This window comes from Gallinula chloropus (genome assembly GCF_964237585.1).
Source record: "Gallinula chloropus genome assembly, chromosome: 19".
Classification (NCBI taxonomy): domain Eukaryota; kingdom Metazoa; phylum Chordata; class Aves; order Gruiformes; family Rallidae; genus Gallinula; species Gallinula chloropus.
The window spans coordinates 2,218,157-2,236,682 of NC_140104.1; the positions used below are offsets into that span (position 1 = coordinate 2,218,157).

Here is an 18,526-nt window from a genome sequence, read left to right on the forward strand (position 1 = left end):
GCTAGTGGTTCCATGAAAGTGACACCAGTGAGACAGGAGTCAAGACACTGCCCTTTTTCTGTTCATAACCACAGTGACAGAAATACTTCCACAAAACACTGTTCCAACATAAACCACATAATTTAAAGTTTCCTGACCTCTGATCAGGTTAGTCTTACTATCCTGTATTTCATGTTGTATCATGGAATGTGAACAAAGCAAACAACTCTGATTTTGCCAGGATCTTGAGTCAATGTATGCAAAACCTGTATATTGTCTAAAGTGCTTCTACTGCGCAGAGCCAACAATTTTATCATTAAACACTGGAATCATTTCACATTGGTTCATTTCCCTAGAAGGCTAAAACAGACAGCAAAGAAGTAGATAGTTACTAAGATACGTACAACTACTGGAAGAATCTGAACTTTGAGAGCCCCTATCTCGTGCATCCTTGTCTGAAGCAATCTGTCGAGTGATGATCACATCTATGAAGTTAGCAGCAGTAATTGTGGTCTTTCCTCGAGTTCTCAGCTCTTCCTCGTACCTGGATTTAGGAGGAGGTCCTTTCTCTTTACCAGCCTCTGAATAGACTACTGATGAAGTCTGTCCCTGGGACTTGCCACCAGAAAAGTTTGCAGATGTATAGGGGCACTGGACAGGCCTCTTTTCTACCTCCAGTGTCTTCTGTTCCAGCTGCTGCTGTTCAGTAACCACAGCTGACCGGCGTCCCATATTCTCTTCTATTCTGGTGCCTTCATGCTTGTTCTCTTTTGCTTTGGCAACTTCCATCTGAGGAGCAGAGGCTGCAGCATCTACTAGTGCTGCAAGGGCATCAGCAGCAGTATTGTAGCGGGAAGCTGGCAACCCTTGAGTAATAGAGGGAGCTCCAGGGGTGAGCTGCCTGTTGGCAAACATTGAATATTCTGAATTATATCACATGGAAAAAAGAACTAGAGCATACAACAGAATGAAGCTTTTAATGACACTAATTTCTATCCAAACTAGACTGGTGTAAGTGCATTGGATCATTTCTGACCAATCCAAGAGGAATCAGATAGTGGTACCATCCTTATCTTGTAGTATTTTCCTCAGGCTAAAGATACCTTTTAGTAAGCTCAAATATTAGAACAGATATCTCTGTAAGAGTAACTTATAAAACATACATGATACGTAGCTGAGCAGCAGGATCCAACGGCGTGATTACACTTGTCCCATTGGTTCCTTGAAAAATACTAGGCCTTTGCTGCAGTATGTTTTCCTGGCTTCGAACTGAAGGGGAGGGGGACCGAACATATCCATGACTGCCAGGTCTGCCAGGCTGCTCTGTACCTGCAGAACACAAACAGAGATATACAGAGATCACTCTCATAACGATGCAGAAGTATGACCAGCACCATCTCCTCCACATCCTTTCCTAGCTGTCCCCATCACTTTAGATGTGACTTTATTTATAAAAGTTTTAAATGGTGGTGTTCAGCTTACAATGCTCTACCTGACATGCAAGTTGTGCTAGCACTAACTGGGATTCACACCATTCCCTTGGTGCTACATTGCTGTGAGAGAGAGATAAGAAACCTGGTATTTGCACAAGGTGTAATTATGAGCAGAGCTGGTAGGCAATAGGAACCTGCCTTAAGTACAGATACAACCAAACAACATCATGTGTTGTTACTAAGCTGTGTGGTGTAAACAGTGGCTGTAGAAAATAAGTCTACAAGACAACTGCTCCAAGCACAGCAATGCCCACTCACCTGGTCGCAGGTAAAGCTCCGCAGGGACCGAAGCGATTCTCTCCCTCTCTCGCTCCCGCTCTCGTTCCCGCTCTCGCTCACGTTCCCTCTCCCTTTCCCGTTCCTTCTCCCTCTCCCGCTCCCGTTCCCTTTCAGCGTTTGCAGCTGCAGAAGCTGCCAGGTGTGTAGGGTGTCCTGGAAGGGCCACAAGGTAAAATGAAGTAGCCAGAAGAGACACTCAAGCATAATTTGAAGTACAGGCTTGCGCATACATTCTGCCATTCACTTCCAGCAAGGTTTCCCAGATGCATTTTCCCTCCAGTCACGACTATCCACTCGTGGGGGAAGACAGGTGATTAACATACAGCAACAGTGGAAGGCTCAACAGCTTTTTCCTGAAGTGGTTTCTATACAGTTAGAAACTGGACAGCCTATAGACTCAAATTCTACTCTTCAACACATGTAACATGAGATTAGAGAAATTATAATTAAGTGACTATAAAGACCTGGGAGAATGAGGTAAATCCTGATTCTGTCAGCGCTCGTTAAGCCAGCAATGTAACTATAAAGGGTATAATTAAGAAAGCTTTTGCTACCCAAGTGAGAAGTGTACACAAAAAGCATCACCTGAGAAAGCACTAAAATATGGAATTGATGAAAGCTAATTAAAGATGGTAAATTATCTCTGCATGTCACATGATGAGACACCACCAAATCACACGAGCCCTTACCTGGTGACAGAGAAGCAGGATTGTAAGGCCTGGGAGGGAATGTAAGCTGGGTACCAGGGATATACGTGATTCTCTCCATGGGTGGTGTGCTTGTTCCTCCAGGATGAGGCACTAAGATAGTGGGAGCCATATTGTTCAGGTCAATAATTCCTGTTGGATGACAACAGGAAGGACGTGAGAATGGTGATTCAAGGACAGGCCAGTGATCCACACATCATATATCCTGTTCATTGGTAACAGTCAGAAGTGAATGGTGGTGGGAGGGAGAATAAGGCAAAGGCAAGTGCAGAACTGTATTCCAGGTGGTTATACTGCCTTAAATCTGCCAAGCAGCAGTTTAGGAATCTACTAAGTCAGAGTTTGCATTTTGAGCACTCCCTTTAACTGCCCTTCAGAAAAATACACTTCCCCTCTACTCAGTAATCCCATTTTTTAGCAAAACAATATTACCCAACATGATTCACTCCCTTTTCCAGACTTTTAACAGTCATAAAACTAGATTTGCTATCTTGCATTCTATCAATAACTGAGAAAACTGATGTAAGCAACAGACTGTCATATCCAGTAACCAAGCTGGTTACTGACTATTTCCTGTTAAGCCTGTAACTCCTGGGAGAGTGCCATGTAACCCTAAGGGTTCATCACTATTCTTTGTATTATTTTGTTCTAAGACTTTGCTCAACACTTCAGTGTGAAAGAGGTCTTCAAACACGTCACAAAGAAAATCTCCATCACTGAAATATAAATCTCTCCACAGGGAACAGAGTTGCAAAGAACTGGCTTTGCTTTTTTTGTAACAGCCTTATTTTCTAAAGAATTACTTATGACTTAAGAATTTATCAATTCCTACAGTTTCTTCACCAAGCTTCTTCCTTCTGATGTACCTCAAGAAGTTACTAGCTCTTTTGGCTTTATAAATTGTTCCACAATTTTTTTGGGACTTTTATGGTTTTACATTTAACTTCTCAAGATCTTCATTTTCTTTGAGGAGTTGCACTTTTGAGACATGCCTTCTTACTTTTCAAAGCTCCTTCCTGCTGCTGTTTAACATTCAGATTGATTTAGCTTTTCCCTGAACAGGTCACACACATTTCCTAAGTGTCTAACACAGCAGCATAAAGAATCACCATGGTTTTCACAAACCTGGCCCATTTAGCTGTTGCTTTTATTTTCATTTTGAAGAAGCTCTCATTTTGATACAATTCTCTTTTCTGAAGTTAGAAGATGAGTTAGATATGCTTCTGAAGATCAATTTATCAATGCATAAACCAGTCTAGCTTCTTGAATGCTATTAAGTTTTACAGCCTTACCTTTAATACTGATTACATACATGGTTTTCCTTTATATCCACAAAAGCTTGGTAGATGCATGACAACTGATTTGCATACACATCTATATGTACATGCTTGTATGTCTGCATCCATAGACCCATGTATTTATGAACAGCAACAAACCAACCAAACCAGTCAACCCAACCACACCACACATCCAAAATACACTTTAACAAACATCAGAAAAAAACCCCAGGCAATACCTCTTGCTCCTGCATAAGGCAGAGCTAAAGTTTGTTCTCTAGGAGATAATCCTCTCGTTACATCAGGACGTAAATTGACTTGCATCTGCTGTGAGGTAATGTAGTCATTGAGGATTGTCTGGCGTGTGTTCTCCATAGCATAAAGCTGATACTGACTTGGGTAGCCTGGAGTGGGTGAGAGCTGCCTTTGGAACAGGTAAGCAGCAGCAGCTGAGGGGAAAGGAGGGAAAAAATGAGAAGATTTAGGGAACAGTTGAGGCAAGATCAAATGAAAGTTCCAGATGTTTATATAGCTTCAATGAGAAGTACTATCAATTCCCTCTAGTCAGTGCCAAATGAATTAAAATTGCATTTATGCACTGTACATGGATAGAAAACCACACAGAATTGTGTTTTAAAAGGTAATTATCAATGACCAGATATAATTTGTAGAGGTATATTTCTGTACATCAAAGCATACAGTATTTCTAAAACTAAAAAACCACAAACAAACATATTTACCAGGATCCAGAGCCCTGTGAAATGGCATAGCAGGATCTAAATGGGGAGGGAGATGACTCCTATAGACTTCAGGAGTTGCTCCCCTGTGATGAGGGTCAAAAGGACTGTGAGTCACTACAGGATCAACCCCTGGGACTGGAGATTTTGCTGGCACGCTCTCTCTCTGTGTTGGAGTAAGTGTGTTTTTCCTTTCATGATTTGCTGGCTTCCCAGAAGATATTCCAGCTAAAACCAATGAAAAAACCAAGTTAATAAAAAGTGTATTTTTCAGCAGAAAACACTCTAGAGGACTCTGCAATCTGATACAATAAATGGCAAAGAATGTTATATCACAAATTATTTCTGGTGAAAAATCTAAATCCTAAAACTAAGATTGCTTACACATCACCATATTATCTTCCTCATCTAGATACCTCTGTAATTCAGGAATAGCTTCTGCCCTTAAACCATCACCCTTGTAGATAATATTTCCAATGTGATCCACAAACAAACACAAATGGAGGTTGAACTGCCACCTCTGAGGAATAACACAGCAGATTTTAGTTTCCTTATTTCAATTAACAGCTTACAGCCTTCTAGAACTCCTTCTAGCTCATTCCAAACTGAGAGAAGCTGCTATCATCATCACCATCATCATAATAATAACAATAGTTTGAACTGATATCTGTAATGCATTCTTATTTATAATGAAATTATGAAAACTCCTTCTCATGCTCTGGTCAGGAGTAACATACCCTCACTAACTCGATTCATCATAGGTGAACTCCTCGACATTGGACTCTGATAATTCACAGGTGTCCTCCGAGCATTGGTATCATCATAAATCCCAGGGCTCAGCTGTGATTTGGGAGTTTCATGAAGGGTTGACCTGAGAACAGAGGGACCAGAGCTGACTACGGACGTGTGACGGGAACGTACTGCATCCCCGGTCTTCACATCTTCGTATTTTCCTCGCTCCACCACCTTCACGTTTTCTGGCACCATTTCCAGCTGAGGCATTCCACGGGGAAGCTTGCTTGGTCCAGTGATTAAAGATTTTACATTGTGTTTGATGGCAGACTGGCCAGAGTTGCTTTCATATTTTATGGGTGTGCCCTGGAAAGGGGAAAAAGACCAAGGAAGGGTTATTCTGACACCGTTTCACTCGTGCAAATAAACAAACAAATTCACACTGCTGATTCACAGTGCTTTTACTACATCAGTGGCTGCCAACAATTGTTATTTGTCAGTTCTCTCACATCTCCTTGCCAGTGTGTTCCCTACAGGTGAAGGGTCAGGATTGTTCTAATACACAGAACATATTTTTAAGCTTTGTTAAGTTGGCAACTTCCTTAAAATAAACCACCCTCCCTCCATTTGTGATTACTCCAACATCCTGAATGGATGCACTACTGAGTCTGCAAGCAGCTAATACCAGCCTAGTGATGCTTTTTGTATTTACCTGAGATATGGAGCCTTCTATGATCGGCCTGGTCGTCTGCACCATTTCAGGAGTCTTGCGGCTCTCCTGGCTTAACAGGTCCTGTCGTGGGATTTCATGGATGGAACGACCCATTTCTTTTATAGTAGTGACTCCATCGTACGGTTTGCCCTTAGTAATGGCTCCTTCAAACGTCCTTGTGGGAGGTGACTCTCTCTTGATCTGTTTAGGGTATTTTAAGCCTTCTTCAAAACTCTCAGCTGTTGCTCTTGGTGTGCCTTTTACAGAAAGAGAGTCACATCACTGGTATTAATACTCAGGCTCTTTTATATTCAATAGATCACTGAAAGCATCCCAACTTATTTCAGGTGCTGAAACAAAAGCAGTAGTGTATATCTTCAGAGCAGTAGTGTATATCTTCAGAGGTCTGGGGAACTGTCAGTGTTAATTAAAAAAAGTGCTTAGTACCAAGATTTTATATTAAAAAAAGTCTGTTTTCCATAAAGAAAACTATTTGCTGTTTACACACTAGCTTTGTGTGCAGCATGTCAGAAAGCTGCTGATTTCTGCTCTGAAAACGTGTTTAATAAAATAAGCTCCACCTTTAACACAGTTACTACTATTAATAACAGCTTTAAGGTTCAGAAATGCAGTTTTGGGGATGTAACTAATGCTTGCCTTTTAAACTTGCCATACTTTACCTTGCATTATAGAGCCAGATAACACTGTTCTCTCTTTTAGTTCAGCATGTGGGCTACCCCTAGGCAGTGCACGGCATATTAAACCTAAAATGAAAATTAACATCATTTAGAGAATTAAACAAGTGCTCAAAAAATCCCCCAAACAACAAAAACCTTCCTCCTCCTTATATACATTACAGATAGTATCTGTCATGTTAGCACCCAGAGGGCCAAGATTCCCTAGGCTAGTCATTGTATCAACATGTTGTAAGCACCATCCTGCCCTAAAAATCTTTCCATTCAAGTATTCATGCTATGACATTGTTGCAAGTTTTAACATATTTAGAAAAGACAAGGTATTTTTCTGTAATTAAGCTTAGATCTTGTCCCAAAAGCAGCCACTGCTTCTCTTATGCTCCGCTTCGGTTTTCTTAACTAGTAAAGAAAGGTGATGGGAAGTGGAACAAAGAAAAAAACCACCCCAAAATACACCTCACCATCCTCCAAATAATCAAAGTTCATATTGATTCATTTGGGAAGAGCTGAATTTATTGTTCCTACAGTAGGAATCTAAATCAAGCCCCTAAAGAACTCAATTTTCCACAGTTTGAGGACAAAGTGTGGCAGGGTGATGAGATGCAGCATAAAAACATCAGCTTTTCATATGCCAGAAGAGCCTGAAAATGAGCCAAATGCTCAGTAGTTCTACCTATATATAAATATCTACATGCAGTCTAGAAGTCTAAGGCTCCACAGTTGAGGCATGAAACATTTTCTTGTGTTTGTAGTTTATTTCAAAAAAAGTTATATAATGGCCTGATTTGACCTTTGCAAGCTCAGTTTGATTATAGTTTATTAAATCAAAACAATACTAGGGATGCCCTGAAGCAGGCTACGGCAGCTGTGCAAGTCTGTTGTTTGACATAATTGAAGTAGTTTACTGCAGGAATGCAAAAAATCATGCCAATGTGTTACCAAGTTAGTGTGCTGTGGCCAAAACCTGTATTGACCTGAGTGGCTGCGTCCATGGAGTCTACACTTCTATGACTGAGTGTTGTTTGAGCTCTACCACAACTTGCTGGGACTGCAGACAGTCAGTTCCATGTTAGGATCCACTAAGTGGTAACTGAATTACCTGCAGTTATGGTAATGCACCAGCAAAACAAAAAGGAAAACGAGGATCTACTTTGGTTATATTCCCAGCATGCTTTAATTGTGGTGGTTATTACCATTTGGTTAGCAGTGTAATATTTAAATCTATTCTCTCTTTAGTCTGCTCCATAAAAGAACACTAAATATTCTTACACCAAGGCCAAAGGTTTGGATAAACCACAAAACACCTTGGAAGCAGCTGGCTTTACCTTCCAGCGGTGCAGACACTGGAGACTCTCGCATTGACATTCCTTGCTTTATATTTCCTTCCATTGTGTCATAACTTCTCTTTAAACCAATTTCATGAGCTGTTCTTGGACTCCTTGTTCCTTCACGAACGTTTTTAATAGCTGGCAAAATACAGAACAGCATGGTTAGGAAATGGCATCAATAAAACAAGGCACAAGCATTACATTTAACGAGACCACAGGTCATAAATACTTTAACAACAACTTCAATATAATATTGTAACATTAAATCTCGAGCTTAAAAAGATCTTTTATGGTTTGTTAAAAACTATACAGGTTCAATTATCCATTTATCAGTATATCAATTGAAATTCATTGTGAAATGATACATTTCTTTCTATTGTAATACAGACAAACTTAAAACTGGGTTGTTTGACCTTTTGAAATGAAAATATTCCCTGACAAATTGGAAATAGCTGACAAAAATTAAATAGTTAAACTGTATTTTAAACACATAATACAGGAGACTTTGGAACACAGGCACAAAACCACATGCAGGCCAGTACTTCTCCCAGAGGGCACCCCAGGGTTTATCCATTTGGAAGCAGATTTGCTTCAGCTCTGGATTATAAAAGCAGAACCTGTTGCAGCCTTGATGTTGATCAGATAGAATACATGAATACTCACTATCATAAGATAAAATGTGCCCACTTTTGCCTTCATAAATAACATGGCCTTTGGCTGAAGCTTCTTCTCGGCACTTTTCTGGGCTGCTGTCTTCTGTAGCTAGCCGGGTGATAGTTCCCTTCAATAATGCATCAGCTGCTATGCCAGACTGGGACAGTGCTGGTGTACCCTGCATTTAGATCAATCAAATAATTCAGAACATGTGTATTTATTTAAAAGAATAAAGAGCAGTGAAGGGAAAAAAACCTCAAACTGACCCAAACCCAGTAATCACGGTAATGCTGACTTCAGCAATGGTGGGATTTCACCACATGGTTCTATTAAAATGTCTTTTTTCAAGGCAGTTCCTAATCTGTGATATTAATTTACTTTTCAGACATACAACCACATTCATAGTGATAGTTTAAACAAGCTGTTTTGACACGGCCTCCTCAGTAAGGGGTAAAATACCTGAGTTATGGAGCCTCTCAAAGAAGGAATGGTTTCAACAGAAACTTTATTGGTTGGAGTTCCTCGTGTTATACTTCCCTCCTGTATCGTTGCGGTACCTGATTTGAAACAAGAAGACACCCTGATAAATAAAGAACTAGTAGCAACTTTGAGATAATTAAAAAAACCTAGTGAGAACTGGTAGTTTTCACTAAAACAGCAGGGAAATTTCAGTTTAACAGCAGGCACTTAAGGGAGTTATTGTATTTCTTCTTTAAACATAGTCCACGGTATTTAGTTTTTCTTCTGGATATTTGAGGAGCCCTGCATCTGCTTCACTGAACAACTTCATCTTGAAATGGCCATCCCTCAAAACAACAGGTTTGAAATGAGACATTCAGACTGGAGGAGCCAGTTACAAATACACAAGCTTTGGAAAACAGGGAGCAGGTTAATCATGTAATACTTAAAAACAACACTTCAGCAGTTTGAGCTCTAAAAGTTAATTCTCCGTTTCCTCAGGCTCTGACCAAGTTTCTTAATCTGTAGGACTGACTTTACCTCGAACCACACTTTCATGTTGTGCCCTGACAAGGAGTCCCTCAGGTTGGGAATTCTGACTTCTTGGAGAGAATTCTTCTTGCTTGATATAGGGCAGAGAAGCTGTTCAGGAGAGACAAGAAAGTTTTGGTTTTTTTCCTTCCTTTCATAATCAGAGGAATAAAAATAATTTAGTGGTCCATATAAAACACGTCAGCTTTTCTTTTCTTACCAGATTTGGCTGACTCCTGCTGTCTTGGCAGCCCAAGAGATATAGAACCCACTGATGGCTTTGCTGTTTCTTGGGTGTAGGAAGCTTGACTATGGGATGTTAGGTAAGTGCCAGGTGTTCCCTGAAACAACAAAGACATTACATTTTAGTTCTTGTTTCTGCACTATAGATTCACATCTATGTTTGAAGGAGAATGATAATACTATGATGCCATCTTAGAGTACACCATTGCAAAGTGTCATAGAGCAGAACACCAGGAGTCAAGTGTCATTTATGTGGAGATGCAGCTCACCTGAACTGGACATCCTCAACCACGCTACTAAATGTAGGTAACTGCAACAGGTTCTATTTTATAAAGGCACCTGTAATTCCTGGACTTTCAGAGGTGACATTTATAGGTCTCAGGGGTTAAAGTTGTGAACACATAACAGAGTACAAGTTGGAGGTTGGTGAAAGGGCAAAAAATTGATGTAAACACAGATTTTAAAATATCAATTCTCTTACTTGTGAGATTGAGCCTCCCATGATGAAGGAAGGTTTTTCTGATGGCACACTTGTTTTGGAGGATGGAATGAGGGGTGGTGGTGGTCTGGTGGGTCTGGTTGTTGGAAGGCGGACTCCTTCAGGTATATTGGTTATTACTTGGTGAGGTGCTGGCTGGAGAACTAGGGAGAGGAAATCGTACATTAAACAATACAGGCTGTTTCAGCTGTACTTATCATAGAAACTGCATGGAGAATATCTAACCTTACATCAAAGTTCAAAAAGAAACAGTAAAAGTTGCACTACAGAATTGCAGACTCTAAGATTTTAAAAATAACAGGCCAGGGTACAGCCAAGTTTTTCATTTTTTCCTGATTTTTCAAGTTCTTATTCTTTAAATGGAATGCAACTGAATCAAGCATAACCTAAGCTTCCTTACTTTTATCTTTTCTTAGCATGACATTATACTTTGAAGGGAAAAGCGATAATACAGTTTCCAGAATTAAGATTTGTCAGTTATTTCACTTTTTTTATAAAACATTCAGACCATAATAATTAAGAATCACAATCAGAAATTAATGAGATAGCAGCTTTCTCTTTTCATCAATTTCTCTCTCCATAAAAAAGGCCACTCATGATACTCTGATTACTCCATCCTTATGCTGTTCTAACACTTTTCAGATCATCCTATTTGCTTAATAAAATACATGTTATCAGCTGATGCAGCAATAAAGAACAAAACCAACTTCACTGGAGCTAGCAAAGCACCTTTACACTTGCCCAGACAGAGAACCATCTATTTTCTTCACCAAGTGTTTAGAAAATCATTTCATCCTACATCAAGTCAGGTAGGCCCAACTTCCAAAGGAAAGCTACACGCTGCCATGGTAAGGGACAAGGTGTTCACCTGGCGGGACGCTGTAACGAGCTGCGTTCACATCGGGCTGGGGAGAGGCTTTGTTGACTTCTCGTGGAGAGAGTCTGTACGGGGACGCCGACCTCGTATTCTGCACCTGTGCTTCCTGTTCTATTGCTCGCTTGACCTCAGCATAAGGCATATAGGCCACTGGTTTTCCTGTGAAGGTTGAAGTTACCAGAAAGAAAGAACCCTCTGGATTAGAAGTGAAAGTCAAAAAGGTTCCATTTTGAGCACAGTTTTAACAAAGGGCCTCCTCCAGTGTCAGATGTACTCATCAGGTACTAGTGTTTCAATTAAAGTAGCATTAAGGCACAGCTTATCTTAATATGTTCTTATGCCTATAATTCTATATCCAACCTTTGAAAAACCTTCTCATACTTTCTATATGTGAAAACCAGTATCTGGATCCTTTAGGTTCCTTTCCCAATCCTGTGCATCAGCCAGGTTTACACACAAGTTCAGCCAGACTTACATACCAATTCCACCAGACAAAATCCTCCTTCCCTTGTTTGCTTGCCCAGAGAAGTTACAAATTAATGCTCAAATCCCAATATTGCCCATCAATGGTGGTTAAAGCAGAAACGTATTTTTACTAAATTTAGGAAATTAAAAATCCAGTACCAAAACTTCACAAATTCCTTTTCCTTGGCAATGGTCAACTCAAGTACTAAAAATAACGAGCCAGAACAAGTCTACTGCAGCTGTGAAATAACATCTTAGACCTCCACAGTCAAAGAAAGATGGCACTAGTTCTCTCGTAATAGTTTTCTAAAGGTTCTATACTATTTTATTTCATGGTCAAGTATTGTGTAGGTTAATACAAGCCAGTTTAGTAACAGGTCCTTTAGAAACCCCACAACACACTGTTCTGATGTACACAACACAAAGGTTTTTAACAGCCTGTGGGCTCTCTGCTGCACACAGCAGTGAGTGGACAAGCTGCACACACACAGATGATCTCAGGAACTACCTGCTGAAGCGATCTGATGATGACATCTCAGCCCCTCAGATGATGATGTCCAGGCTTATAGAACCCATTTACATTAGCCATGTTGGTTGGACTTGAACAGGTTGGACTCAAAACAATTTGACTTGACTATCTTAATGGTCTTCCAACCTAAATGATTCTCTGATTCTGTGTTATCCTTCCCTCTATCTGCCTCAATAACCACCTTGATTTTTACTGGCAGACGCTTCGCCCTAGAACTTCCCACACTTAATAATACTGTACTGCCAATGCCAAGAATTAGGTAGTATTTTAGTTAAATGCTACTTTTAAGCAATGCCAGACTTTCTACCTCAAGAAGCAACTTCCAGAAACCACAGTCTTACCCTCCTCTCCAAATCTACAAGCTCCTTTCTCACTATTTTAACAGGCAAAGAAATGGTTATGTTTCTTTCATTTTACTTAGGCAAGTGATGAATATGAAGCCTTTCCATAACATGACTTAAAAACATCACACATTAAAAACAGAATACCTGAGTTTCAAAGAACATGATAGTTTGTGTTGTTAATTACTGTGGAGACAACAGAAACAACACATGAAGACATAAATTTCAGAAACACAGGATTATGCACCTGTGGTATCTCTAGCATTGTAACATTCAGCACATCAATCTCACTGGTTTATCTAGAACACAGGTCCAAATCCCAGAGTTTGGTTCAAATCCTGCCTTCAGTCTCCTCCATATACACATAAAAGCAATGAACCATCATATTGCCCAGAGAAAGAACCTTTCACACAGCCCTTTTGCAGACAGACAGGTTAAGACATGACAGTTCTGCCTTACGTCCGTGCCCTACTCCAGGGCTCAACATCCACATGTGTACTCCAGTGCAGTAAAACATTCCTCTCAGTTGTGCTCACACCCCTTCAGTAATTCTCTGCCATCTTTACCATAAGTTTCTGAAAAGGAGTCCCCTGGAACACGCAGATATCTGGGAACTCTCACCTGCGTGCCTAATCTTTCTGAATCTTTCCATAGGAACAACTGGTTTTGGATCTCACCAAATGGAGCCAGTCATTCTGCTTTATTAAAGTGGGCTACAAGGGAGTTCTCCCAACAAGGTAACTGCAGCAGGATCTGTCCAGTAGACAGGTTCCTTTAATCAAGTGCCATCAGAAGGCAGTAATTATCAGCACAATAAACTTTCATTCTTAGTGAGGCAGCAGCATAACAGGCAGACATAAAAATGCAGGGTTATTTCCATGACAGAAGTGAAAGCACTTACCTTCCCACTCAACATTAGGGCTCTTGGAAGTGCCACAAGGGCTCACAGCACTTCGATACTCCATATCCAGCTGCTCCTGCCTCTGGCGTTGCTCCTCCAGGAGCGCTGACTCGTGCATGGCTTTAATGTGCCGCTGGTAGAGCGCATAGCCACTCACCGGTGTTCCGACAGGAACAGTACAGGGACTGCAGGAAACCTACCAGGAGGAGAAGGTATTAACAGCAGGTACATTGATACAGGCACTTACTAAAGTAACTATCTTGCTCAACGCCTCTGCTACAGTGGCTGTTGTCTACATATGAGTGTTTGAAATGGTTCACAACTGGTTTTAGGCTATTACTTATGTATTTCTTTGTACTTAGCTTGTTTTCCCCCACAAAAGTATGATAAAGCAAATTATGTATTTCTTCATTTGTTACACATTTTTTTTTGCCATTTTAGTGTTGCAACTAGTTTTAGGGACAACAAATAATCCTTCAAACATCACTTAAATCACTCCATACCATGGGTGGTATGACAGCAGCTCGGTGGTGAAGCTGTTGCAGGTCCATCTGTCCTTGCTTTATTGTGGGTGATACCAGTATCGAGCCAGCGGGATTTAACAGCGACGGCTTTGCCTCCCTGCTGAAGATACTGCAAAGAGAGATAGAAGGATGGGGAAAATATCACCAAAAGGACCAAGATGAAACATCTGAAATCTACAGGCAAAAGTAAGCCCCTCAACTTCAAAAAAGTTCCAGCACGCTGGAATAAGAGCTGAAACATCAGGGTTGGGTCGTGTTTTGTGCCACAGCACATCCAGTAGAATAATCACCAGATGCTGCTGTGTTTTTATGTTACACAGAAATACACAGAACACCAGAAATCTATGTATGTTTTTTCTATATGCACAGTACTGCTAGGATGCAGCCCTTTTTATAAATGATACCTTGAAAAAATTGCTAGGAAACACTACTTCATCCACAGGGAACAAAGAAATAGTAGCACACAATAGGCTACTTTCATATGGAGAGCGAATGTATTTGTGAAGAGCAAAGATGGTGTCTGAAGAGGCAAGAAAGTGCAGGAACACCATCAGCTGCACTCTTCCAAAGAGCACACACAGAACAATGATACCAGATACTTTTGACATTTAGGATCTATCCTTGGTACTACTGCAAGTATATTAAGACCACTGGGAAGGAGGGGGCATTGGCTCAGACACTACGCTATGTTTACAAGGAATTACACCAGCAGAACACTAAAAAAACCTTCAAATATCATCAGTGGTGTCAGCCACCCCCCACAAAGATAAAAAAAATAGCTCCAAAGACATGCAGCCTTGTCTAAGTTGCCAGGAAGTAGCACCTGCATTAAGACATGGTGTGCTTTGGAGAAAGAGGTCATCCATTTCTCAAGACACTCGCCCGTTAATTTACGGACACCGACTGGTAAGAGTGAGAAGTGCTTCCACCACTCTATTATTAATAGGCTTCAGGAAATTTAGTTCTGCTGATTTATGTATGGTTCAATGACAGTAACTGGGTACAGGACTCTCTAGAGGTTATACAAGCAAATAAACACAAAACCTTAAAAGGTAACTAAAATATCAGTATTTTATGCCCCTAGATTTTTTTTTTAAAGCAAGCTTAATCTCCTACTGAAAGATATACTCAGGCTATTTTCCCTGTGAAATTCAGAGGTTTAGATGGTTTTTACCAAAATGAGTTTGTGAGAGAATTAAAACAACACCATCCCCAAAATTTTGGCTCTACTTTCAGTTTTTCATCAGAGAGAACGGAGAGCCCACGTTCTATCCCACACTAACCAATCACATGATAAAAAAAATTTCAAAACTACTTCTAAATGTGTAGATTCATTCATAAGGATGGTGTAAAGGCAATAAACCAGACAAACAACTTCAGTACAGATGCAGTTACACAATCCCTCCTGAGTTTTTAGTGAATAGATTGGGGCGTTTGCAGAATTCCACACATTCATTTTTCAGTTGGTCACCAATTTCTGAAGAGCTGTGTATCAGAAAATCCTGGAGCAGCAAGATCTTCCCCTCCCCACCAGAAGCACCACAGAGCTACTTACTAGGGAAACTCATGCCAGGAGCATCTTGAATCTCTTTTCTTGTTTTGGCAAATTTTCATTGTTTCAGTAAGCTGCTGTTCTTTCCAGATAATTAACACGATTGCCATTTTCTGACTTCATTTCCATCATTCTCTAGCTTTCCAGGTAGCTGTGCTAGTTTGTTACCTACCTACCTAGTCTATCACAACAGACTTTTGCCTTGCCCTGTCCTTAGAAGGCCCTTTTTTTGGTTTTTCACCAAAATTTCAAATCAACACTTCCCTCTGTTACAACACTTCTAGCAAGAGCTCTTTGGAAATGTTTTCCCTAGTAGAAACTCGTAACAAAAATGTTGCTATCAATGAGAGATTTTGGATCAGTTCAGTAAAATCACTTTTAAAAGCTTCTTAAAGATAGCAGTATTTGAACACTAAATGATTAAACTCACCCTTGTCTGTCAGGTTCTCCATCAACTTCCTCATCAGCACTACAGGTGGCACTGGAATCGTTATCCGAATGGGATTCTTGTCTTGCTGTATTAACTTGCTGTGACAGACTATAGTCCATTTCCTCTGGTTCTGCCTTCTCCTTGGGTTTCTCCATATCTCTCTCTTTGGTATCACTCTCTATTTTCACTTGAATGTTCTCTGGTAGCCTCATTTCAGCCTCTACAGGTTCTACTTTGGTATGCACTGGAAGAGTAATCACGGGCTTAGCTTCAACTGGATGGCTTCTACTGTCAACCTCCATAGGCTCTTCTGCCTCATTATTTACTTCTTCCTTAACCTGTGGCTCAGGGTTCTGACATTCAACTGATGATACACTCTGGGTTGTTAAGGAAGGAGACGTGCTGGTTGCAGGTTTAACGGTAGAGTCTTGTTCTGCTGATGCCTCAGTGGTCACTTTTGAAGCAGCACTCTCAGGTGGAGTTTCTTCACTTGGTTTAGTAGGTTCTGCTGGAGTTGGAGATGGGGCACTTTCTGTATCAGAACTATTTTCAGCACCTGGGGGAAAAAAGTTTTGGCACAAACATTAAAACATTAACAAAATCTAACTGAACTGGTTCTTTAGATAATAAAATACATGTATGCTGCCCCAAAACAAAGGACAGTTGCCCTGAGAAATTGACTCGTAAATGGAGAGAAATCAAAAAATCAGCAGATACCGGTTAAGGAGGGAGACTGGAACTACAGAAATAAGAATACTTAGCTAGCTCTCATCTTAGAGACAGCCAGCCAAGTAAACTCTTGTGCATTTGTCAGACTTGCTACTTCCACATATGATGCAGCTTTATTACAAGACTCGAGTCAACATTCACAGTACCAGAAGACAAGAGTTTTAATTAGTGAAATTAACATGTTTGACCAGGTGCCATCAGTTTATCCTCTTGAAGATAGCATGGCCAAAGCATCTCAAAATATTAGGTAACAACATCTGCTGCTTAATACTAGTGGAGCAAATTCCAATTGCTAAAAATCTAACTGAAGCACAGCATTTAAGCACTATTAAGTGGAATGTATCTTGCTAAGCATAGAATTGGTCCCAAACATGTCCCTTTCTCTGCATACACGTTTCCTTCCCAGAAAAGACAGTTACCTTCACTGTCTTCTGGATTCTCTTCTTCGTTAGATGCTTCAATATCTTCATCTTCCTGAGCTGACACAGTTGAAGCTACGCTCTCACACTGTGATACATCTCGCTCCTCACGGGGCCTTCGCGAAGACTGATAAAGACACAACATTCACATGGAACTGAAAATTCGCAAGTATTATTTCCTTTTACATGCATTGTCATTTATGAATCTGAGGTCAAAATGAAAGACAGAGATGCTCTATTTAGCACAGATTCATTCACAAGGACACACACTTTCAAATTCAGGCCAGTTTTTGCTGCTCCTGGTCAAAAATAACTTTGGGAACACACCACTATCTCAAGATATGGTTGGGGGATAACATAACCACTGCAGCAAGCACAGACACTGACACTCTTCAGTGAGGGAGCACTGGGATAACACCACAGTTCAGAGGATTCCAGCACTCAGGATTCTACTTTTGATGCCCCAAAGCTTTCCTGGTTCCTGGTCTTTATCAATGCTCTTGCTCTGCTTTGCAAGGCTAGTGCTTCAAAGTTCTACAGCAATGACCTGAACTTCTATCTACAGTTGTTGGTGCACTGATAAGGAACGTGGCTTTTAGAGCACTCAAGAATTCTTCAGGCTTGAGTGTTCTATCTGATAGAAATTTTTCTATTGCATTTTAAAGGAAGAACTGATTAGCATCACAGGTCAGTGAGCATCAGCCGCCTTTCCTAGGAGATTTACGTCAGAACACGAAAACAAGATCAGGAAACAAGTGGCTATTGCAAAACAGCCTTAGTGAAGCGTGATGAATGGCTTCAGGAAGATGCCAAGTTTTCCCCTGCAAAATATCCAATGCCCACTGCACTTACTTTCTGTTTGTGCTGCTGGAGGAGGCTGTCCAGATTGTGTCTCCTTTTGTAGTTGAAGTAGAAGTTCTTACACTGAGCTTCGCTTTTCGTCCCAACCATTTTGGCAATTGCCGCCCAGTTCCGTCCATGTTCCACTAGGCCTGTTCAAACACACAAGAGCCAATACTTACTACAATAAATAATTCAGCTATCCAAACCCAAATAAAGGGAACAACAGATACAGAAGTATGGCTGTCCTTAGGAGAGCTCTCAATATGATAATGTATATGATAAGGGGGTTTTGCCTCCCAAGGAGTTATGTCAACTTCAATGTCTGCTTAGGCAGCCTTCAAACTTAATCCTTTGCTGTTGTTAATAAGTAGCATCTCTGCTGAAATATTGATTTACAGGTCATAATATCTGCCAAATGAATAGACAAGGTATACACTACACCAGCTTTTCTATGGAAAAAAAAGTCTTATACATAAGTATTTTTTTTTAAATTATAAAGACATTACATTGAAAATGCACATATGTCATAGAGACTTCCATGGACCAAGTTCAACATCAGACACTTCCAAGTAGCTCATATGAAAAATAAAG

General features: G+C 40.4%; 1 protein-coding gene across 4 annotated transcripts in view; it reads right to left on the reverse strand.

Moving 5' to 3' along the window:
* NCOR1 (nuclear receptor corepressor 1) overlaps nt 1-18,526 on the reverse strand; it is a 51,789-nt gene that overhangs the window by 7,108 nt on the left and 26,155 nt on the right. For all 4 annotated transcript variants that reach the window (XM_084272794.1, XM_084272791.1, XM_084272793.1 and 1 more), the window contains 21 exons: nt 17,945-18,084; nt 17,093-17,219; nt 15,945-16,500; nt 13,942-14,071; nt 13,439-13,634; nt 11,194-11,361; nt 10,308-10,468; nt 9,804-9,924; nt 9,593-9,694; nt 9,053-9,150; nt 8,603-8,771; nt 7,937-8,077; nt 6,597-6,680; nt 5,917-6,173; nt 5,210-5,570; nt 4,476-4,700; nt 3,975-4,184; nt 2,441-2,590; nt 1,731-1,904; nt 1,143-1,308; nt 384-880 (listed from right to left, as the gene is read on the reverse strand). In XM_084272794.1, the coding sequence (XP_084128920.1) occupies nt 384-880; nt 1,143-1,308; nt 1,731-1,904; nt 2,441-2,590; nt 3,975-4,184; nt 4,476-4,700; nt 5,210-5,570; nt 5,917-6,173; nt 6,597-6,680; nt 7,937-8,077; nt 8,603-8,771; nt 9,053-9,150; nt 9,593-9,694; nt 9,804-9,924; nt 10,308-10,468; nt 11,194-11,361; nt 13,439-13,634; nt 13,942-14,071; nt 15,945-16,500; nt 17,093-17,219; nt 17,945-18,084 (4,233 nt within the window). The remainder of the gene's footprint in view (nt 1-383; nt 881-1,142; nt 1,309-1,730; nt 1,905-2,440; nt 2,591-3,974; nt 4,185-4,475; nt 4,701-5,209; nt 5,571-5,916; nt 6,174-6,596; nt 6,681-7,936; nt 8,078-8,602; nt 8,772-9,052; nt 9,151-9,592; nt 9,695-9,803; nt 9,925-10,307; nt 10,469-11,193; nt 11,362-13,438; nt 13,635-13,941; nt 14,072-15,944; nt 16,501-17,092; nt 17,220-17,944; nt 18,085-18,526) is intronic.